We start from the raw sequence: 23,732 nt of genomic DNA, 5'->3' as shown, positions 1-23,732 counted from the left end.
TCATTATTATATTATTAACCAAGCAGAGGGCTCTTAGAGTGGAGATGTGAGAGTGGGTTATGTAAGGAGTAGCAGGGATTGGTAGGGAAACTCGCGATGGCAATAGAGAGAGAGAAAGAGACACTGTGAATAAATAATTGTCCCTAAATGGCATGTTTAATCAAGCGTTTCGAGTTGTTATGGAAGAGAAGGCTGACACCAAGACGCTCAAATATAAAGTTGCACAAACTTGACGGAAAGTATCACGTTGAAGACCCTTATATTTACAATCAACGTTTTTGGGTTTAGATCGCGTTATTTATAAATGTGTCGTAACCCTCCACCACCCGACACGGCCAATCAGTAAAAAAGTGTCACGTTGACAAAAGACAAATAGTGCACTGCTTTAGCCCACCGGTGTGTTGAAGCGTGAAACCAAAACAATTACAATTTGAGTACAATAACGCGATCTAAACCCAAAAACGTTGATTATGAATAATATTGGTCGCGAAAACCTACGTATTAAACCTCATATTTACGTGGCAATATGACGTAACAATTCACCCACTGATGATGTTTAACAAACTCTGATGAGTAATTGTAAGGCACTGTTTCGGGCAATGTTTAAGGCGATTGCCCTTCAGAGACGGAGAGGGAGGCACGGCAAAGGCATTCTGACATACTGGAGTCAGAAACAGCTTTTTCACTCTGCGATTGCTTGAAAAGACTTTTAAATAAAAGTAGCCTGTTATTCTATGCTACTGACAGAATAGCGCCTGAAAATATATATCTGCGGTATAATAACCCATGCTAATATATGACCTTCAAGTAGAGAGTAGTAAATATGAGTGCATGCTCTTTCAAAGTGAAATTCCCCAAACTTTTTGGGGCGGCAATATACCCCCGGTCTTCTTGTCTTTTTCGTGAAATATGTATGCATCCAATCTGCAAGTTAAACAAAATACCGGCTAAATGATCGAGCAGCGTCGTTACAGCAGATGCCGGGAGTGAAAAAGGGACATTAAAATGGGACTCGGTGACAGCCGCCTTGAAGGGAAATTGGATAAAATATGGGAAAGTAGAGCAATGTAACTGACATCAAAGAAGAAACGTGATGTGTTCAATCGCAATGCATGTGTGTGAAACCCGGGCTCTTAATGAAGAAGAGACGAGAATGGTTGCCTTGGTCATGAAAGCGTTCCGTAGAGTTCTTAACATTTCTTATGAAGTGCATCGCATCAAGCAAGCAAATCCTGGAAAGAGCAGACGTCGACAAAGAGATAAAGACTCAAGGCTTAGCGAGTCAGGTCAAGCGCAGGAAGCTGTACGCATTGCGGTGCTTATTGCGTTCGTGCGTTTCGTCTACTAACTCAACCGCCACCCTCTCTGCCCCCCCCCCCCCGACCACTTCAGAGCAAGCCCCCCCGAGCGATCCGTGCCGGGATGGCAGAAACAACTGCGCACCTTCGGACCGGGCCCGTTGCCTACACGTGGGTGGAGAGGAGTTCACGTGCATCTGTCTACCCGGCTACTGGGGCAACGGCCACCGCTGCGACGGTACGAGCCGCGCGGTTTTACGGCGGCGTCTCGCGGTCACTGCCTCGAGACAGCTTCACTTTGAGGGGTTTGCCAAACCCGTCCTGGTTTTTTGTCTTCCCGAAGACGTCCCCCCTCTACATGGGAAATCTGTGAATATTCCCCAGTGGGCCTTCAAAAGTCCGGGTCTTTTTTTTTTGGGTCAGTTACGTAATAAAGTGCGGCCACTCAAGTCGACGTACGTTTAGCTCTCTCCGCTCCCGGGTTTTGTGAGACACTGCTCTTATTTGGGTCGTGTCGTGTGTCGCTCGGCACGACGTCCGACGTTTCGCTTTCCGCACTCGGAGCTTCCGAAGCCGATTTCGGACGTTGCGCCAAACAATCTGCGGCACAGCGAGCGAGCGAGCAGTAAGCAAGTAGAATCGCGAGACGTTATACCTTCGCCGGGGTCGTCTCCCGACCTCCGTTGTACTACCTCGGAGGTGGCGACCCAAGTGCTGAACGCGCAAGAGTTTTGAAGCAGCCGGGAAAATCCCACCCTCGGGTGAAATGGAAATCCCGGTCTCCATCCAGGGTGAGCATTGCAACAGACTTCAAGGGGAGACAAGCTTCCAGCGTGGTCCGCTGAATAGTTTATGTTGGGAAATAAACCGATTGACTACACTTCACGTGGGGTCCTCCGCGGAGAAACACGCGGCTGGGTTGAGCGCCGGACCCTGACGCCACTCAGAAATCAAAGCTTTTATGTCATGGACGATTGGCCTAAAAAACGTGTCATATATTTTATTCACCAAAGGTAGGAGGCTGAAGCCAATAAAAAAAGAGTTTCATACGTGCAGCGTGTTGACTGATTATAAATAACGAATGCAGGAATTATGTTCGCTTCTGAGATGGTACGTAATAAAATATTTTACTCACACAGCCTTCTTTGGAATATACCCGAGATGAAAGTACAGTAACCCCTGCTTATATTGCTTTTCCCAACCAGCGTACAATCGCCCAAGCATCAGCAGCAGCGACTGCATTCACTCTGCACACACCTAATGTCACAGCGCTCTCTCTCTCTCTCTGTCTACGCGTGTGTCTGATTGTCCTAATTGACTTATTCACAGAGCATAACGCAGCGCGTGCCAGCTTGCATCCCATTTCACTCGTCATCAAGAGGCTCTTTAGAATGGAATTGCATTACGGCACTCTCGCGTGAGGTTCCTTGTTTACCATCGTAGCAGGCAGAGATTGAATTAGCGCCACGTGCGACGATGTCTCCTGGCACCGGTTGTGGCTGATGAGCGTAGTTTCTTACCCCCCCCCTTACCCGCTTCCCTTCACCCCCCACCCCTTGCGCTCGTCTCAGACGTGGACGAGTGCGTGACACGCGTGTGCCACAACGACGCGGCGTGTCACAATACCCCCGGCTCCTTTGCCTGCCACTGCAGCCAGGGCTATGACGGTGACGGGTTCAACTGCGCGCCCGTGGCCACAGGTGAGGGGTCTACAGCATTCATATTCAGCAAAAACAACGGCCGTCGTTCGTGGAGTTGAACAAACGCGCCGTTATAGGGCCGCAGAGCTTGGGCGATTGTTTGCGCCGGTTCGGGCCTGCCTTTTCCCCCGGTTGTCTGTCGTTTTTCCCCGCGTCTCCATGAGATAAGGGCGCACGTTACTAATTCTGCACCGTTTTGAGATACAATTTTCCTGTCAGTTGTGCTATATATAATCGAAGAGTGGCGCAGCGCACAGAGCACTGAGCTGGCACTGCTGAGATCCTGGATTTGAATGAGGGCAACTGCTTGTGATTAAACCGAGTGCTCAAGTGCATGAAATTAGGTTCATCCTGGAAACCTTCCGGACTATTCTGGCTGAAATTAAGCACTTGTTCAGGTGGCTCAGTAATTGAGCGAGCGGCTGAGGGTTGACTCAACCCATCAGCCCTACGGGGTCGATAAAATAATTACTGATTTGTCTCGAGGTCAACACTGGTTGTCCTGTGGATACGCCCTCCCCCACCATAGGAATGAGGAATTTCCATCACTGGCTCAGGGCTGAAAATAAAAGATGAGCACCAATGTCTCATAGCCTCAATGCTCATTTGAGCAAGAAATCATTATGACTCTTGGCACGTACATTCGTACGTATGTATATAGTCATGCGGGTAACAGCGTGTGCACACGCGCGCGCGTGTGTGTGTATGGGTGTGTGTTGCCTAAGCCTCAAATGAGTACCTGGTGCGGTGTGTAAACACCGCCACTCGGCAGACAAATGTGGCCGGGCGTATTGCCGGTCACCCGACCGCCACATGTACCGTCCCAGCCTACTCGCTGACCGCACTTTCCCCAACAGTCTCCTAAAAGCTATACGGGGGAACCTTTGTCTTTGTGTCGCCCGCACGCGTCTCCACGCAGAGGCCCCGTCCCGTCAGCGCACGCCGTGCGAGCAGTGGAGGGACAGCGTCCTTGGCGCCGCGAGCCCCCGCGGCCCGCGCCCGCCCATCGTGGGCCGCTACGTGCCGCAGTGCGACGAGCACGGGGCCTTCCGTCCCGTGCAGTGTCACGGCAGCACGGGCAACTGCTGGTGCGTGACGCGCGACGGGCAGGAGGTGGCCGGCACGCGCAGCCCGCCCGGATCCGAGCCCCCGTGTGAGTGCCCGCCGCTTGGTCGTCTTCAGCTTCGTTTGGCGCGCGCAGAGGAGCTGGGCTTTGCACAAATGTGTGTCGTAAACCCTCCTCCACCCGACGTAGCCGATAGATGAAGTTGTCGCGCGATTGAACGAACGTGCCGATTTATTACTGCTTCGACGCAACGGCGTGTCGCAGAGTAATGTCACAATATTCAAGTGGGTACGGCGTTTCGCTGGAAGTTACACCCAGCGTCGTTCGCCAGTTGTTAGAAATGCAATGTTTTTTTTTAATTGGCACGTCTGTAATGTTATTGGAGAGTGATCCGCACGCGTTTAACAATTGGGTAGTCCGCAGTTTTGCCGGTAATTACAACCAGCGCAATCAAGCAGTTCATCTTCTTGGTTCTTTCGGTAAAGTCACGTAGAAGGGAGATAATAAAATAATAAAAATAAAACTTAATAAAATAATACAATTCTCACGACGTTTCGGCCACAACGCAAGCAGCCATCCTCAGGTGAAGAACAGGTCTGTCGGAAATGCAGCATCTGAATGAACACCACCAAGCTTGGCAGCGTATATTTAAGCTGGATTAGGGGAGGAAGAGCGCCTTGACAAAAAAAATCAAGCAGTTGCCAGAAACATCACGTGACAACTTTATTGATTGGCTTTGTCGGGTGGAGGAGGGTTTACGTCACACGTTTGACTTACACGACGATCTGACCCTAAACTCAATTATGAATAACTTCTTATTTATGTATGTATGCTGACATACATATAGCCAACCATATCAATCGGAGGTGCGAAAATAATATGTCGTTAATTTAGTCGTAAATTGATTAATGGTGGTTTCCAGTGGTGGTTTGTTATTAGGGGCCTGTGGGAGTGGGCTCTACTTGGTGAAAAAGATATTGGGAAATAAACTCTAACAATACCTTACCTGCTCATTATAAAGATTGTAAACTGCGTGCTCCCCACTTCCACCCTCCCCTCCCCCATCATCCCCAACCCCACCTCCGTGAGTTTTCACACCGCACCAATATATTTTCCCTAACGGCCACGACTGGCTGGTGGTGCGATGACGGAACATCTCCACCAACAGGAGCTTTAGTGCTACGAACAGACTGGCCACTTCGTGCACCGACGGGCAACTAAGAATAGCCCACAGTATTCTTAGGTTTTTTTCGGTAAAGTCACGTAGGTAAAAAAATTAAATTAATAAAAGTAAAATAAAAATAAAATAAAAAATCACGACGTTTCGGAGGCAACACAAGCTGATACAGCTATCGTGCTGTGACTGTTCCACCTGAAGACGGAAGCTTGTGTTGCCTCCGAAACGTCGTGATTTTTTATTTTATTTTTATTTTACTTTTATTAATTTAAATGTATAATTTTTACCTACGTGACTTTACCGAAAAAACCTAAGAATATGAATCCTTGCAGTCACGAAAGCTTCAAATCTAAAATTAATAGCCCACAGTGTCCCGGCTGTCGCCAATCACAAACCACGGACCGCACAGTAACGCCGCCGCCAGCTTCGATCATTTGCGACGGGAAGGCGTTTCAGACGTTCACTGCGAAGCTGCTCCTGAAGCCGCCCACTGGCTCGCTCGCCAACCTCGACGTGGACATAGAAACCTTGCTGATCAATGCTGCCCCCCAACCCCACCTTACGAAAGAAAGATGAAGTGTCGTACTATCGTCATGGAACGTGAACCACGGCGGGGTTTTTTTTATCGCCGAACGTAATGAATGATAATGCCCCCTTTGTTTAGTCGGGAAGGCATCAGTGGCTGCCTAAATCTCGGATGAAACGTTTTCGATTAACAAAGATCGTCACTGTAATTTACAATGCCCTTTATTTGCCCAGGAAAGCCTGAATCTCAAGATTTTTTATTTTTTAAAGCCGGTGCTGCTTTGGCACGTCTGACCATTTCCATGAATAAGTGGCATGCGCAGGGAAACCGGAGCACCTGCAGAACACTCACATCTCCGCACAGATAGAGTCTAGAATCATTTGCTCTAAGGCCACCTTGCAATGGTGGTGCTGCTTGTCAATGGCATTTTCCTCTTGGAATGTTTCGTCAGTTTCCTGTTGAGAATGTTTATGTTTGGAATGAAACCAGAGAAGTCGGAGAAAATGTGGTCCGTTGAGAGGATGACATCAGCAATAGCGAGATAAAAGTGTTGCCAAATTGTGGTGCTGGCTAGACGAACTCATCATGCAGCTTACCATGGTTACTTTAATATGATTAATAGCCGCCTGCTAAAAACATTGGCTCCAAAAATCTTTACGGAGATTTGTTTTTCTTCTTACAATGCATATATATAAAACATCAGCAATGCAGTTTCAGAAGACTGAGCTCATCATCATTCCAGGGATTATAAAATTGGTACCATTTTGTGAGCTGCACTGCTCGGTGGAACGTTAAAAAGAGGTTATCCCCCTGGATATGTTGGCACGTGCCATAGGAACGTGGAGTGTATGCTTCTCAGTCAGCACCAGCAATCGAGATGGATATCATTCATTACGTAAAATAAATTGGGTCATTAACATTGAACACAGTTGCTGCGCGCTCAGCATAAGAAAAGGTTGCCCGGTATTAACATTCCCAAACGGAGGTTGTTTTGTAAAAAAAACACAACAACGTGTTAAGGTTGTATTATTCACGCAGAAGAATAATTATTTGAGCGAGATAAATACTAACACTAAATTGCCCAAGAATAATTCAAATAATTACATAGGTAAAAATACATATATCACGCAAGCAGTAATTTAAGCTTTCATATTTTCCGAAGCACAGGGCCATATTATTACGATGTTTTTTTTGGCTGCTCACAGCATAATTCCCTACTCTCGACGAAACAATCGGTACCATCTGGCAGTTTCACACACACACAAGTACGCCGCGCTGCGTGCTTTGCGGCCCGGGAGACATGATAAATGCAACGTGGTCAGGGAAAATTGAGAGTAGGGGGGGGTGGTGGTGAGGAGAGGCAGGGTGGGAACGAGGAGAGGAAATGTGCATTAAATCACGCACTGCCCAGAAACACTTTTCTGCGTGCTATCGGCGAGGACAGTTGTGTTGTTTAATTTGGCTGGTGTCTGATTTACACGTCACGGAGGTGGCTGCTTGTGCAGCTGGCTTGGACTTCCCGTCAGACTGCACATTTCGCGTGAGAAATTTTTCGTCCGATGGTGGACAGCAAATTCTTTTCTCATTAGGCCTTCGCTCTCAAAAGAAATTGGGCAAGGGCCACTTTTAATTGTGATTTCGGCACTATAAACGTTGCGAGATGGTTTAATCTGCGCGCGCGCCACGTTTATGGAGTGAAAATGTCCCTCGTACACATCGATCTACACACGTGTATCTGCACAAAGACTACACAAAGATCCCCCCGTGTAGCCTTCACAGACTCTTTGGGCGATTGCGGTTAGCGAGCAGCACCTATGAAGGCCGGCACGGCACACGAGGGGGTGGGTGGCCAGCACCACGCCCGACCGCCTTTGTCTCCCCAGTGGCGATGTTTACACACCGCACCACGTACTCATTTGAGGCTGAGTCGACCAAGGGGAGGCCCAAAACCGGTTCAGATAATCGGCATTGGTGGCCATGAGCGAGATTGGAACTCGGGTCACCGGGTTTGTAACGCAGCGTGCTAACCACTACTCTACCGCTCTCCAAAAAAAACACACACACACACTCAAACACACATTGTCACGCCCGCTCACATTCAAATACACACACACACGCACACACACACCGACGCAGGCCTCCCGACGAGCGCTCCGCCGGTGCTCGACCCGACGACTCGCCCCGTGGTCCACCCGGGCCCTCCCGGCACGCAGCTGCTCTACGCCCAGGGGCAGCAGATCGGCACGGTGCCGCTGCACGGCACCAGCATGAACGCGGGCGACGCCAGGATCCTGGTGTCCGTCCACGTGAGTAGCTGGACGCTCCACGCCGCTTGGGAACTCCTCGCCGCCCGTCCGCCCCATCGTCCGTGACGCGTGGGGGAGTACGCAGCAGGGAACACGGGATAAGAGGTCGTGGCAATGGGGATGAGATCGCAGCAGCAGCAGCAGCAATTGGAAGTGGGTTACGGCACAAGGAGACGGATGCAATTGGTTTTCGTGGTCGTCGTTATCACAGTTGCTCAGCACCGGTGTCCAAGCGCCAAGGGGCCAGCAACAAGCAGCACGGTGGCGCGTGGCTACTGGTACCACAGTGACACTCGTCCATCCACTGCCCGTCCTTTGGCCAGCTTCTCAAGACCGATCCGATTTTGGTCTCTACAAGTTATAGCGTCTACAAACGATGAGAGCGCCCATCGTAGAGGAACGAACCGCGCGTACGTTGTGCACGCTACACAGTGATGCTTTACGAAGAGCACTCGGCCTCGTGCATTATGTAAAAAATACATCGGCAAGTTCTGGAATCGTGAGAAGTCTGAGCAGTCGGTTGCATTCTGCCACCATGTTCTTTGATGCTGACCTCAGACGAGAGGACCACAATGCAGTTCTTCAGGAATTGCTGGTGCTTTTTGCGAATTTCACGAGGCCGAGTGTCTCCCACGTGCCGCGTATCCGGCCATGCGCAAAATCAATCGTTCCCCGTGAAATGTCTCCAGCGCATCATCGGTCGTCGGCCGTGGTGGTCTTTATGCCCAAGGCATTGCACTTGAATGTGAAGGGTTGTAATAGATCACTAGAAAATACGTTCGTTGATTTGAGCAAGGTCATACACAGCTGGCCAACGAGACGAAGGGGGAGCGAAGTCCAAAGTTGAGCAGTGCGAGCGAAGAAGCGGAATGTGAAGGGTTTTGAGCCGCGACGAGTGAGTGTGTTGTCGCGACCTGCAGTATGGTGGCGAGACGCAGTGTTGATGAGAAGAAAACTTGTCAGTCTGGCAGACCGAATTCTCAACATGGGTGGAGGAATCCACGGGCAAAGTTCCACGGGAAGAGGAACAATAGTCGCGATAGCAGAGTGACAAGGGGGTGGCTGTCTGCTGGTGATAATTCATGGTGCGTAAATCATCGAGTGCTGGGTCATCAATCACGCGCACTGCTAAACGTTGCAATCTAATCAGTTGCAGTGGGGCAGGAACTCGGTGCGCTACCCCAGACACGACAGCAGGATTCCAACTTCAGACACATTCGTGCTGTGTGTCGCTGTACTAATTGTTTCAGAATTGTGAAGAAGGCTTTTTGCAGGCAAAATATAAGCAAGCTTCTCCGATGTCGCCTTAGGCACCGACGACAGATGATATCAAAGCGGATTAAATATAGATAAACAAGAGAGCAGTGCAGATTATTTTTAGAAAAAACGAGTTTTTATTTTATTTTACATCCACGAGCAAAACTGTCGTGACCGGAGGATCTTTAAAAATGGGTGCTCGCCGCCAGTTCGTGTGACACGTGGTCACTTGCAAACAAAACTGGTGCAAGTTCAGCATCCGCGTGGACAATTTTGCACAGCTTGAATAACCTTGAGAGAGAGGAGAACGGGGGGGGGGGGTTTGGGGCACCTCTGAAATGGTGAACGAATAGGACTCGCGTTGTTCAAAGGGAAGTAAGCGAGCCCCGGCAAGGATGCAACACTGTAGGGAATGGGAGCTGATGACAATCGAGTGACAGAATTTGCACACAAAAGACTAAGATCCCCCGATATAGCCTTCACAGGCTGCCAGGGCAAGTGTTGATTGTGAGCACGCCAAATAAAGACAAACATCTCCCATATAGCCTTGAACACACTGTTGGGGCAAGTGCTGTTGGTGAGCGCCTATGAAGGCTGACACGGCACACAAGGCGGTGGGTGACCAGTACCATGCCTAGCCGCATTTGTCTCCCTCGTGCTGATGTTTACTTATTTAAAGCTGAGTCGACCTCGGGGAGGCTTAGGACCGGCTCAAACATTCCGCACCGTTATTGGTCGCGAGCGGGAATGGAACTCGGGTCGACGGGCACATAGCGCAACGCGGCTCCCCTCACAAACACACACAGACATCCAAAGTGGAGATACAATGAGGCCGCACGAGGGACTTCCTTGTAGGGTTGTGCAAACGATTTTGAAGTTGGGTCGTCAATTATCCATGGGGACCCCCCCCCTACCCCCCATCTCGAGCAGCCAACGAGGCCTGGGAAGAGTCATCATTGTTAGTGAGGGGGCGGAGGATAGTGCTCCGCTGCTCGCTTCCAAGAGTTGAAGGAGCAGCTGCCGTCCTGCAATTTGCGTGCCAGCGCTAGTGTTGAGACGAACTGCAGCTGTGTAGGAGCAGAGGCGGTCACATCATCGTCGTCGTCATCATCGTCGTCGTCATCATTATACTGCACTGAGCAGCGGCCGAAGATGCGACGATACTGTTTTTAATGGAATGTGATCATGAAGGGCCACATTGAAAAAAAGTGGTGAGAATCCTTCACGGGCAAGTTGTGTTGACGGTTCGTTACAAGGCGTAATTTTCCTGATTCTCTCGGATTCTGTTAGCGGAGGGGATAATTGAACCGACGAACTCATCTCTACCGAGCTCGTACGCAGCCAGCTCCAGCATTTCCAACGAGACGTTAAATCCGCCGTAGCATCCATCTCACCGTGGTCTCATGCGGGATGGATGGAACGGTGAAGGAATGCCGCTGCTCACTCTGTGAGTGTCGCGCGTTTATTGTTTGCACATCGCGGCGGGCCGCTTGGCTGGCACGGTGCTTATCGGAGCTGCGGGGAAGGACGACACACTAGAGAAGCAGTTCTAAAAAAATGAATTCTCAATATAGATTTAAAAGTGCATAGCTCCAGCGGCTTCCTAATATCGGAAGGAAGAGCGTTCCAGGAGCGCATCTTTGTTCGATGGCCGGCCAAAACCCGCTGCCGCGAGGATGACCGCCGGAGTTGGCGTGACGATGGTTTACTCTCCTCGACGAGATCGGCAAGGACCTTGACGGCGCGCCGTGGATCTGTGTGCCGCACGCGCCCAGGGATCGGTGAACGTGGGCATCGACTTCGACTGCGTGGAGGGCATGGTCTACTGGACCGACGTGGTGGGACGCACCATCAACCGCGTCGGCCTGCGCGGCGGAGAGCCCCAGAGCATCATCGCCACCGGTTTGTGCGCCGCTCCCACGCGCGAACGACGAGCGTCGTTGCACGAGTGTCTCCTTCCACGATTCGATGCATTGTCGCGATTCACGGTCACAGTTGGATTCAAAGATTGATTTATTTATTTATACTGGTTTACGCCATCTAGTTCGTTTTCACCATTTCATCAAGACTGTCTCATTCATTCGTTACGGTACAGCTGACAATTGCATGTAACTTTCATTCGTTGTAAATGAACGGGGGCGGAATATGTGGGCAGTATACAACGGCACGCCGTGCCTCAGAACACCAGACACTCGTGTGCCGGCACTTTCGGGAATTGTTACTTTTCTGCCGGAGGGGAAACGGCAGTGTACCTGGACTGCAGGACGTATAGTTGTCACAGCTGTCCAACTACATTTCCATTTTGACCACGCAGGGCTACGAGAGTGAAATCAACTCACGGATAGAAGGTTGCTTGTTCCCATTCTCAGTTAGCCAGACTCATCATCAACATCAACGTCGTCATCCTTCCAGAATCAAGACAAATGTAGGACCACTTTTGGCAGGACTGGCTTCAGCTCCTCTCGGATGTGGGGACCAGTAGGGCTGTCATGTTGGGGGGGTAGGGGGGGTGCCATCATCATCATCATCGGTGATACGCGGGGCGAACATGAACTGAACATGGGTGGCCCACAGTGAGATGTGCTGGTGCAGAGCCAACCCCAGCACATGGTCGTACGACAGTGCTCGTACAATGGCCATGCTGGACCCCATCGTACAAATGTGGAACTTGCACCACTCGCTGAGGGCTGCCAATGGGGATGAGTGCTGCCCTGACCATGCTCTTGCGGGGGTGATACTTTGACTCTGATGTGATGTCTACATGACTTGATACCGAGTCATCGGAGAAGCTGAGCTTGCGAAATTCGTCAGCCAAAATGTTAATCTTATTTCTCATTCAGCAAAAAAACTCATTGTGAAGCCAATATCTTTACAATGCATGTTTTATGAGGTGGTCAAATTTTTTTTATAATGTAATAAAGCGTGTATACATATGCACGCTTAAACCCGGAATTCAATATTACTGTATATCTGTATATGATGTAATACGGTAATAATATACGGCCGTGTGTAGGCCTTCCCACACCACGTCGGTCAGGGGAAGTCGTTTAATCATACTTCACCATGCTGGTCATTATGGCTTGGTGAAAGAGTCGCCCAGAACTGCTTCACATATCACTCGCAACCGATGTCACCCGTCGCTGGGATTTGAACTCAGTCTCTGCTTGCTTCGTACGGAGCGCTAACCACCGCTGAACCACAATATGTTTATTATGTAAAATAATAATACTTTTTCAGTTCACTGCGAGTTATTTTAGCGCTTTCGAAATGAACGCTAAATTATATGGGGGAAAAAAACGATTTCTTTCCCAATGTAATTTTATCCTGTGATAGACATTTATGATTACAGAGATTTCAGTAATATACTTTTTAAAAACGTTGTACAATTGAAGTCAAAGTCACAGTGGTTGAACGCTTCAACGTGCATTGTGCTCGCACTCGAATCACTCGTATGCATTGTTGCCCATGAGCCAGCAGTGGAAATTTCACACTCCCAGCGCAGAAGCCACAGTCTCATATAGGACGACCACTACATTGAAAACTCATTTGTTTAGAACTGTTTTGTGTTTAGTTTGTTGTCCTCCCCCCGCACCTCCAATTAGCACGGTTGGCTACGTACTGTGCGAAAGATTTGAACATACGTACATACACTGATGGCTTCACCACAAAGTGGTCTGCACTCATTTTGTCGGTCCCTTCGGGATAATTGGCTGCGGCACCCCTTGACCAGGATTTGATCTGGATGACATTCAGATTGCAATTGGCGCACCCTAACAGCGCCACCTGACACACAGCACACTACAATCAGGAATGCAACGATGCATCGATTCATCATTGAAAGAGATTCTGAACGCGGACGTGTCCGTCGTACGTGTCAAAACAAATAATTTTACAATGTATGAAAATTATATGAAAATCATCAGGGTGGCACATTGGTGAGCGAACTGCACTGTGGAACCTGGTGATATTATTTTAGTTTGTGGCCACGGATAACATCAGTGGCGAGTAACATCTGGGTATGGTCATTGAACACACCATCACCAGCCAGCACTGATCATTCTGGTGAAGTACGGGCTGTTGATACAACCCCCATGACTTACACGGCTTTGGGAGGCCTCCAACTGTAAATGAGCTGACAAAGGGCTCTAAGGTATTATAAATATCACACGCTATTGAGAGTTCCATCAGTGATCAACATCATCGTCATCGTACGCTGTGATTGCTGGCCGTATTGCACCAGTCCATGGCCATTCTTAGGGTGGAATTGATTTCCGAGTTGTCCTTCTCAAATATCCTGGGACTTATTAATCACATCGCTTAATCCAGATTTCATCCATCACGCCCTCAGGATGATTTTTTTGGCTTCTGAGTTTTCCCAAGCCTTCAGGTTTACTAAATGCAAACGATATGCTTTTGTTACATCGAAATTACCGACACAACCATATATGCACAAACGGGAGAAGATTACAAAAACAATGTATTTAATCAATTCATGGCCTCAAATTATGCCAATTACGACGAAGTAAAGCAGCGCGCTCCGTGCTGCAATGGCGACGCGACGCCGACCGTGCTCCCCGTGTTCAGACCTCATGAGTCCGGAGGGGCTGGCGATCGACCACCTAAGCCGCAACATCTTCTGGGTGGACTCGGGGACGGACCGCGTGGAGGTGGCACGCCTGGACGGCTCGTCGCGCCGCACGCTCGTCACCTCCGACCTCGTGAACCCGCGCGCCATCGTCGCTGACCCCGTGCAGGGGTGAGTCGCGCACCAATGACGATGGCACGGTGGCGAGATGTTAACTACCTCGCCTGGTATACAGGTGGTCGTGGGTTCGATCCCGACCCTGGCGCCTGCTGCTGTATATTTGGAGTTTTGCATGTCCTCCCCGTGGTCGAGTGGGTTTTTCTCCAGCTCCTCCGGTTTTTCCCTCCACATTTTTAAATGTGCGTTTTTATAGCATTTGTCCGCTACAAATGTCCACGTGTTAAGCCACTTCGCTGAGCTATCATTTGTGGCCAGGGTCGCTTCTGAAGAAGTGCCAAATAGCTCAGTGGGCTTTACCTGGTAAAATAAAAAAAATAGTTGAAGTCACGCTGAACTGCGTTGCGCCCCAACTGCGCAGTGCAGCCCGTGATCTGTCGGCATCGAGCACTGCCCGGTACCAACCGCCTCCTCGTGTGCCGGGTAGTGCCATGGTGTTCAGAGCACAGCCGTATAGTGTGATCATAATCGTGCGCGACACGGATGGCATTTTGTATCTGTACCGGTTTCTAAGCCTCCCTCCCCCGAGGTGAACTCAAAATAAAATGAGGTCCCCACATGCCACGTGTTAACGTGTACACTGCGAAGACAGAGGCAGCTGAGTATGTCAGGTGATGGCTACATGTGTGTGTGTGTTGAACTTCTTTCGCACCGTACGTAGCCAACCGTGCTAATCGGAGGTGCGGGGGAAGGACAACAAATATGACACAAAAAGCAGTTCTATCGAAATGAGTTTTCAATCCAAATTTTAAAAAGTGCATAGCTCCGGTGACTTCCTAATGTTGAACGGAAGAGCGTTCCAGACGGCCACAGAAGTGGATCTGAAAGCACGCGATGCAGTGACCGTCTTTGTTCATTGGGTGCCGTCATGTGCTATGCCAGCCTCACGAGATGCTCCGATAATGGCACTTGCCACAAGGGTAGTCTACAGAGGATAAATCGTAACCCTTGTCTTGTTATTTGTAGTCTTGTATGTGTGCCGTGCTCTATAGATCTATAAATAAAATATTTACAAGATTTTTATACGAGCTATATTTTTCAGTTACCCTGCTTATGCCGGCCCTATAACATGGTGTCGCTACAAGCAGTGTATGCGACCAAATTAACAGAATCTTTGCCTGCACATTTGACAATGGTTGTATTCATGTGGGTATAGACATGGCCCTCTAAAGCTGTGTACATTTGTGTGCGTATATCGAATTAATGTTTTGTGCGAGCGTGTATGGGTATACGTTTTTGGGCATGCATGCGTGTGTCCGTATGTGATTTTACATGCATGTGTGTGCGTGTGAGTTTATGTATGTCTTTATGTGTATTCATGTCTTTGTGCATGTACCGTATGTGTGTGTATGCAACTGTGCTTACACGATAGTGCATCTGCTTGTGTGTTGCTATAATCTGCAGCCCTTTATCAATCCAATGCTTGGTGAAGACCTCCTCCATTCCGTGTCGGTCATGGGGGTTGATTGACTATACTTCACCACGCTGATGTTATCTGTGGCCTGGAATTGAACTGAGGTCACCGAGTTCATAGTGCGGTGCGCTATACCAGTGTGTACGCGTTTATGTGTGGCTGCATACGCGTTTGTGTGTGTGCGTCCATGCCAGTGTTCCTGCTCGTCTGCACACGTAAAAACACGTGCCCATGCATCGGTGTGTCCCGTGTGCAAACGCCCGTGTGGCGCCAGGATGCTCTACTGGACTGATTGGAACCGCGAGGGCCCCAAAATCGAGAGCGCACACATGGACGGCACGGGCCGCCACGTGCTGGTCGGACACGACATTGGGCTGCCCAACGGCCTGACCTTCGACCCGGCCACCCGCACGCTCTGCTGGGTGGATGCAGGTGACCGCACTTAATGTCATTAGGACTCCCGTCGATAATCGTACCGCGACCTTCACAGTGACGCGGCTCAGATATGAGAGCGCCGCACTCGTGTCGAAACGAGGTCCTCCAGTGTGGTGAGCCGAGCGACAGTGACTGCGTTGAAAGCCATCACATTGACGATGGGATGCCACTTTAGTTTGATCACATCCAACTCTGAGACTTCAGACATATGTTTTTGTGTTTGATTCAGCTACCGTGAGACAAACACCTCTGTGGCAGGGCGATTGGGAAAGTGCAGCACTCGTCGTGTGGACATGAGGTCAGTCTTGAAGGTATCTCGGAAGTAGTTCTACGGTAAAGTCACGTAGAAGGGAAGTAATAAAATAATAAAAATAAAACATAATAAAATACAATTCTCACGACGTTTCGGCCACAACGCAAGCAGCCGTCCTCAGGTGAAGAACAGGTCTGTCGGAAAGACAGCGTCTGACAGACCTGTTCTTCACCTGAGGACGGCTGCTTGCGTTGTGGCCGAAACGTCGTGAGAATTATTTTATTATGTTTTATTTTTATTATTTTATTATTTCCCTTCTACGTGACTTTACCGAAAGAACCAAGAAGATGAATCCCTGCAGTCACGAAAGCTTTAAATCGAAATTTAGTTCTACGATATCAACTTCCGCTGGCCATTCTCTTACGAAGAACGACGCACAGCTCCGTTAGAGTTATGAACAAGCAATACTTCAGTTCGTGGGACAATGACAACAGCATGATTGGAATCAAATAAATATTAGAAAAAACGAACAAATGTAATAAAGAAAACAATATGTTGCCACTAATTAAATTGTCTAAGACTACACGGCACTGTGTAAAAATTGTCTCATTGGCTGCAATTAACATTGCAGGCATGGTATACACTCAACACCTACAGTACAAGTATAAATACAAGCATTGATAAATTAGCGTGCAATAATATTTTTAAATGTATTTTTAAGTCCCTTTTGTATTACCTCATTGTCTTTTCTGTCTCAATTGTTCTGTCTTGTTCAGTTTCTTAGACTAATTTAGCCCTACCATATGATTTGTCTATAATTTGCATGTATTGTGTAAAAAAATGATTTCTCAGATGTGCAATTTGATGCGTACAGCATAACCGTGAGAATCAATTTTTACGTCAATTCTGCTGCATCCAAAACCGTTTGGAATGGCGCTGTTGTTACTTTTCTGTACGCACTTGAGAAACAACATCGACCATTTCCAGCCACGATTCCTGCAGCCTCGATCTGCCTTGGGTGTCTCATCAGATACTGAGCGGTGCTCCGTGTGTCAGAGCCACCCTCTTGCTACGTAAACCAGCGCCCCAAACACCCTCTGCTGACCCTGCCTCAATAGTTTACAAAATGCGTTGTTGTTTATCAATATATACGTAGAAGCAGCACATAATTCTCTGTCTCCACGTGTCAACGTTCTTTAAGTCTATCAGTCTGTCGCCTATCAGAACCCAATATAATCCAGCAGCATTTGTTTAAGCTAATAAACATTCTGGGTCTCATCAGCAGAGTCAGGCTTCATAAACAAATGCTGCTGTTCTTGGCAAGAACAATGAATAAAAAATGTGTATACACGAACACAAAGAGGGTTTTTTTTTTTAAACAAATCTGTTATTCATTGGAGCATGACAATTTGCCCCTGTTGTGTTTCAACGAATTGTCTCCATTCAGGGTCCCCGTTGACCTCAATAATCTTCTTCTTGGTTCTTTCGGTAAAGTCACGTAGAAGGGAAATAATAAAATAATACAAATAAAACATAATAAAAATCATTCTCACGACGTTTCGGCTACAACGCAAGCAGCCGTCCTCAGGTGAAGAGGATATCTGCTTGCGTTGTAGCCGAAACGTCGTGAGAATTATTTTTATTTTTATTATTTTATTATTTCCCTTCTACGTGACTTTACCGAAAGAACCAAGAAGATGAATCCCTGCAGTCACGAAAGCTTTAAATCGAAACTCAATAATCTGTTTTATATTGTGGTGATTCCAGTGGCCTCTATTGGCTGGAGGGGGTCCAATGTTCCCAGTGCACGCAACGTTTTTATTTGTACAGTCCTTTGTGTCAATCCACTGCTGGATGAAGGCCTCCCAGTGCCACTTTGGTCATGGGTGATATTTAACCAGACTTCGTCGATGTTGGTGCATAGTTTCACAACATCGGTGGATTTCGTCACAAAATCCTCCACTGCCCACATCATAGCAGCCAAGCACGGATCAAGCCCAACTACGCTTTTTCTTCTGAGATCTGATGAGATCGGACACATTCTGGGTGTTTTGGACAAAGGTTATGCAACGTACTCGCACATCATATGTCAGTAAAAAAATACTGATTCCCGCACGCATGATTCAATGCTTATATCATGGACTTATAAATTGCCTTTCACCTACAAATGCATCTTCGTACCTCTCGCTATGTACACGTAACAAGGCACCGATTTGCACTTCCCTGCAAGTTTTTTTTTTATGAAACACCAAGAGACAATTCCTGCATTCAGATGTGACGATGTCCTAAATTTGGACGTTCATTCCCAGTGATTTTGCCATTGTCAAATACTGTACGGACAATCACTGAACGCTCGCTGAAAATCGGATAATGGGCATAAGAGTAGCTACAATTATGATTCAACTTGTCCAGAAATTCTGTGCATTGTCACAATTCCATTCCATTCAAGATTCACCCACTCTAGTTTTTTTACATCATTTTTACGACTTTCTTCAGTCGATTAGCCTCAATGGAAGTTTAGCATATGGTTTGCATATATTTTTTGTAAATCATAAATATTGGCTTCCCAGTATTGCAAGCTTAAAATAAATTTTAATAGCTCGATCGATGCATCATTACATGCTAAAGTACTAAAATGTCATCGGTATTTGTGAAAGCGCACACATGGATTTATTTGATGCCGTTATCATGCAGCTTCTGACCAAATCACCCGGAATGCACCCACGATCAGTTCCAATTCCAGAAGATGAGTGGCATTGAACCTGGACAGTGCTTGCATGGGTGACCACCTTGCACACCGGGTTATTTATTGGCAGTTGCAAGACCTGTGCTACGTCACGGGCAGCAGACGACGGTGTAGCCGTTGTCCTGCGCTTCTATGATCCCACATTTAAATTTTGTCGCTTTCATAAACCCACACTGACCTGGCATGGCAAAGTATGGTCAAATAGCCCGAACGGCATTGGAGGGCCTTCATCTTGTCGTGGATTGATCAAAGGGCTGTGCATGTACTAACCTAAACTATTGAAACTAAACTATTTTAGGCATACCGAGCTATACAACTCGTTTTCAGAAGCGACCTGGCCACTGGTGATGGCTCAACGAAAGGGCTTATCACGTGGAAATTGATAGCAGCCAAATACTCTCAACGGATGTTTATAAATGTGGAGGGAAAAACCGGAGGAACCCGGATAAAACTCCACAGGACCAAGAGGAGAGAGACACGCAAACTCCAAATATACAGGAGGCGTCAGGGTCGGGATCGAACCCACGACTTCCTGGCATACCAGGCGAGGGAGTTAACATCTCGCCACCGCGGCGTCGCGATATCGCGTGCCGTGTGCTCGGGCTCACACTGCCAGACGTTGACCCTGAAGAGTCACATTTCGCTTACGTTAGCAGCATTCATCCCACGGAAGGATAAAATCTGTTATTTATTAAGCGCGGGTGATTTTACAAATTCTGCTGTAACACCGACACGCAGTGGCCTGCGTTGGTGAACCAATGTCATGCGATCATTATTTTTTCGTCCTCGCAAATTACCAGACTGCTTGCGTTTGATAATAGCATCCCAGTGGAGTGCTATCGTGCCGGGGCTGAGCTTGTGTTGTGCGTCGTAAAAAAGAAAAGAAAAACCACATCGTCTCTGCAAGCTCTCACTTGGTTTAAAGAAAAGGATTGACTGGCTGATCGATAGTATTCGAACATAACAACCATGGATCTCCTTAGGTAAACACAGCGATTGCAGCTCCGAGACTTGCCATTAATAAGCATGCACTCCCACGCACATAAAATAACATGTCACTTACTGTTAATGAATAAATCCCACTACTCTTGCGAAATAAAAACGAGGGTTGAATGCCTTTAACCTAAGGTGAAATCTTTTTGCAACATTTTGCTCCAAATTAGCTTCTTTCCACGGTGAGCTACGCGAGAATAATTAAGTACACGCGCATATGCGCTCCGCCTTGCCTGCTATTGATGCCCTCACTATCCCTTAACCCGTTTGGCAATTTTTGATGACATTTTCAGTAATGGTCCGTGGCTACAGTGGCTCACCCAGCATTGATTTTCCCGGAGGGGGGAGGTGGGGGCGGTCGTGGGGGATCAGAGGCCAAGTTCATATTGCGCACGGGAACACTCGAGAAAGACGTATGGTTCTGTGGGAGTTGTGTTATTCCGAACGTGATTTTAGCAAAATTTTCTCAACTCTCCGAAAGCACTTTGGTGTAGGCATGAAACTAAAGGGAGAAAATATCACCCTTTTTGTAATGGAGATTGACATCATATGCAGATACTCAGAATCCATTTGGTCTGAGTGAATCGGAGCTTTGAGGCATAGAATTCACGCTGTATTAAAAAGGCTGAAATGATAAATCAATACAAGTCGGCGAAATGCATGGACATGTAAAGGTAATTATAGACGGTTTGGTGCATTAACTAATAAATCAAGAGCTTAAAAAGGGTTATGTAAAACAGTTAATTGAAATCGGTCGTAAAATAATTTAAACACTTACAACAAAATTCAATAATCCTTTCATATAATTCTCCCATATCAAAATTTTAATTAAAATGGCAGATGAGGCAAATTATAGTTTTACATTTGAAATAATTATTATGTAAATTCTTAATTGTGAACTTAAGTTCCGTTACCAATATTATTTTTAATATATAAATAAATATATACTCCTATGCATGTGTTACATACAAATTTGCGTACGCACATTATTTTTTCTTCTCATACACAGTGCTGTCGCTAAACGGACTGCTTTGGAACCCACTGACGGCAATAGACTAATAGAGAGCCATTTGCGAAATACAGTTTATGATTTGTTTTTATTCAAAGGGTACCAAATTTCTGGGAGGTGGCCCAACTGGAACACGTGGGGAGCCGGCTGCCCCTTCCTCCGTCAGCCTCGCCCACTTTTACGTGCCCACGCCCACTCCAGCACTAGCGCCGCTCACAGGGCCTTGCAACCCTCCCCGCTCTCATGTTGGCCTCCCACCTACTGCTCATAGACTCCACCCTACTCGGATAACTTTGCCCTTTGATTCAACAAAGTGAGAAGATGTTTTTTTTTACTTGATAAAAAGTCTCAAATTTCACGCTCAGGAAGGATACCCCGTACCGGGACAGCCTTTCTGAACTCGGGGCAAACCAGGACATTTATCAACATAAAATATTTACACTATGAGATCTCTTTTACCAGTGGCAAAATATAGTCGTAGGTTTTTACCCTTTAAACTGGTACAAAACTGACATCAGGTACAAAACTGATGTCAGTTTAAAAGGGTAAAAACCTACGACTATACAATATTTAATTTTAATATAGCATCAATCATGTAAAGTGCATCTCACAACAATTCACAATTTGCAATGCATGCGCGGAGGTGCGAGAAATCACAGATAAGCAGGAAGGGCAGCCCGGTGTTGATCCAGTGCCAAGAATTGTCCAAGCTCTGCGTTCTTCGATATATCGCAACGTTTCAGCCAACTGAGTGTTTTTAAATCCTTTATATTAAGTTCACTTGCTTGCTTGCGCGCTTACGACCGTGCAAATCTTTCGGTCGTTTTTTAACCCACTTCCCGTGATCCAATCGAGCTGACATTTTGCACACAGACTCGTTGTGCGTGACAATTTATTTTCGTGAACATTTTTTTCCAAAATGTTCCACTTTATAGGAAAAAAAATTCATATTTAATTTAAAATACCAATGTGAAAATATGAAACTCTTACTCAAGAAAAACAGAAATGAATAATAAAATAAAACCGATGCCACGCATATAAAGGATTTATAGTGAAAAACTTTGTTTTTACGGGTTAATTTTTATACATTTACCCCTAACTCCCACCCCCGCTCAATGCTGTCTGGCAAGACACCACAGTGTGAATTCACAAGCAGCAGCAGCAGCAGAGGCAGCAGCATTTGCCGGTGTTTTTTGCCCTGCGCCCTGACGGACCCCAGGTACCAAGCGTCTGGAGTGCGTGCAGTCGGACGGCACGGCGAGGCGCGTGCTCACGTCTGGGATGCTCTACCCGTTCAGCCTCACCAGGCTGGCAAACTACTTCTACTACACCGACTGGAAGAGGTACGGCCACTCACCATCACCCCCCTCGCCCCCTTCAACTCGAACCGTAAAACCGCGACGGCACGCGAGGGCGATGGTTGCCGGCAACCGTCATCGGCAATATTTGTAGCAGCAGATTTTGGTTTATTGTACGTGTTGAAGTTTGGCTGGCCCACACCCGGACAAATATGATCACTTCCCCCCCTGCCACCGGGAGGGAAGAAACTTGGATAGCAAACTTCCAATTAGATCACAGACAGAGGTCACCTGCGGTGGTGTGTTTTGTAGACCGATCGTTGTTCATAAGAACACACAAACTCTGTTTTAGTTGACTCAACGAAAGTCCTCACTCTAAGCCACTACCATTGCAAGTCGCCAACGTTGCTTGTGGCAATTTAATTGCCAGTAGTGGTGATTGTCGAGAAGTCGCCCTTGCTTTGTCACGGTCTGAACGCGGTGCCATAACACGAGGCCCCTCACCTCGCGATTGGAAATATGATCGGTTCTCACATGCGTGACTTGATGCTTCGTGTATTGTGAACGTAGGGATTCATTTTAATTGATGAATCGATTCATTTTAATTGATGAATCGATGATGCACAGTTACATACCTAAAGGGCTAATTGTGCAACACCCCTCGGGGGTCAATACACAGAGTGACAACATTGTGGACTATCAACAGCGGTTGGCTTTGGAGATGCTGGCCCCTGACATATGAATGTGGAATTTCGCCCACAGGCTTAAGGCCACAAGTGAGACAATCTAAAACTTATTTTAAGAACAGGGGAACTTTGGACTTTTTCAAGAATGTTAAATTTACCCTTCACAATGATATTGATGTTTTTCATTCATTGCGAACATCCATACAGTCCTGTGTCTAATAACCACACAGCAGATTAAAACATGTATCTTTCGGCTTCTTCCTCCCACCCCTCGGCTTTGGAATTCCCTCTCATCGTCAAACTCTTATAATAACCTTGCTCAACTCAAGGAACTTATCGGTTCTCATCGATTACAGCTTCAATCCGTGCCCTTTGTTCTTGGCCGCTTGGTCTTATGCTCCTTTGGGCTTGTGCTCAGCTACTGCAATAACAATTTACAAATAAAATGATGGCCTCCATCTGCTTGTGATGTACCCATTACCACCACAATGCCACTAAAATAAAAAAAAATATTTTACCAGATAAAGCCCAGAAGTGACCTGGCCACAAATGATAGCACCAAAAAAGTTACCAACACAAGCAATCTCTGTACCTGTGTTACTCTCTATATGTATCTTGGTGATATCTGTCTGCTTATATGTCTGTCTATAGTTTTATGGTTAGATTTTTGTTGCTATTTCATTTATACCTGATGATTGCTTGTGTCGCAATCGAAACGTCGTATGCTATTATTTAATTTATTATTTTATCTTTAGACGTGACTTTACCGAAAGAACCAAATAATAAGTTAACATCTCCTAGCCACC

General features: G+C 47.2%; 1 protein-coding gene across 1 annotated transcript in view; it reads left to right on the top strand.

Annotated features, from left to right (window-relative positions):
* Nucleotides 1–23,732, top strand: part of LOC144943125 (nidogen-2-like) — a 94,923-nt gene that overhangs the window by 64,097 nt on the left and 7,094 nt on the right. Inside the window, exons 13-20 of the mRNA XM_078870325.1 lie at nucleotides 1,393–1,536; nucleotides 2,870–2,998; nucleotides 3,918–4,151; nucleotides 7,904–8,073; nucleotides 11,106–11,232; nucleotides 13,915–14,086; nucleotides 15,781–15,938; nucleotides 22,162–22,285. Coding sequence (XP_078726451.1) covers nucleotides 1,393–1,536; nucleotides 2,870–2,998; nucleotides 3,918–4,151; nucleotides 7,904–8,073; nucleotides 11,106–11,232; nucleotides 13,915–14,086; nucleotides 15,781–15,938; nucleotides 22,162–22,285 — 1,258 coding nt within the window. The remainder of the gene's footprint in view (nucleotides 1–1,392; nucleotides 1,537–2,869; nucleotides 2,999–3,917; nucleotides 4,152–7,903; nucleotides 8,074–11,105; nucleotides 11,233–13,914; nucleotides 14,087–15,780; nucleotides 15,939–22,161; nucleotides 22,286–23,732) is intronic.

This window comes from Lampetra fluviatilis, chromosome 30 (genome assembly GCF_964198595.1).
Source record: "Lampetra fluviatilis chromosome 30, kcLamFluv1.1, whole genome shotgun sequence".
Lineage (NCBI taxonomy): Eukaryota > Metazoa > Chordata > Hyperoartia > Petromyzontiformes > Petromyzontidae > Lampetra > Lampetra fluviatilis.
Note: the sequence above shows the minus strand (reverse complement) of the source record. Positions and strands in the feature narration are given on the sequence as shown.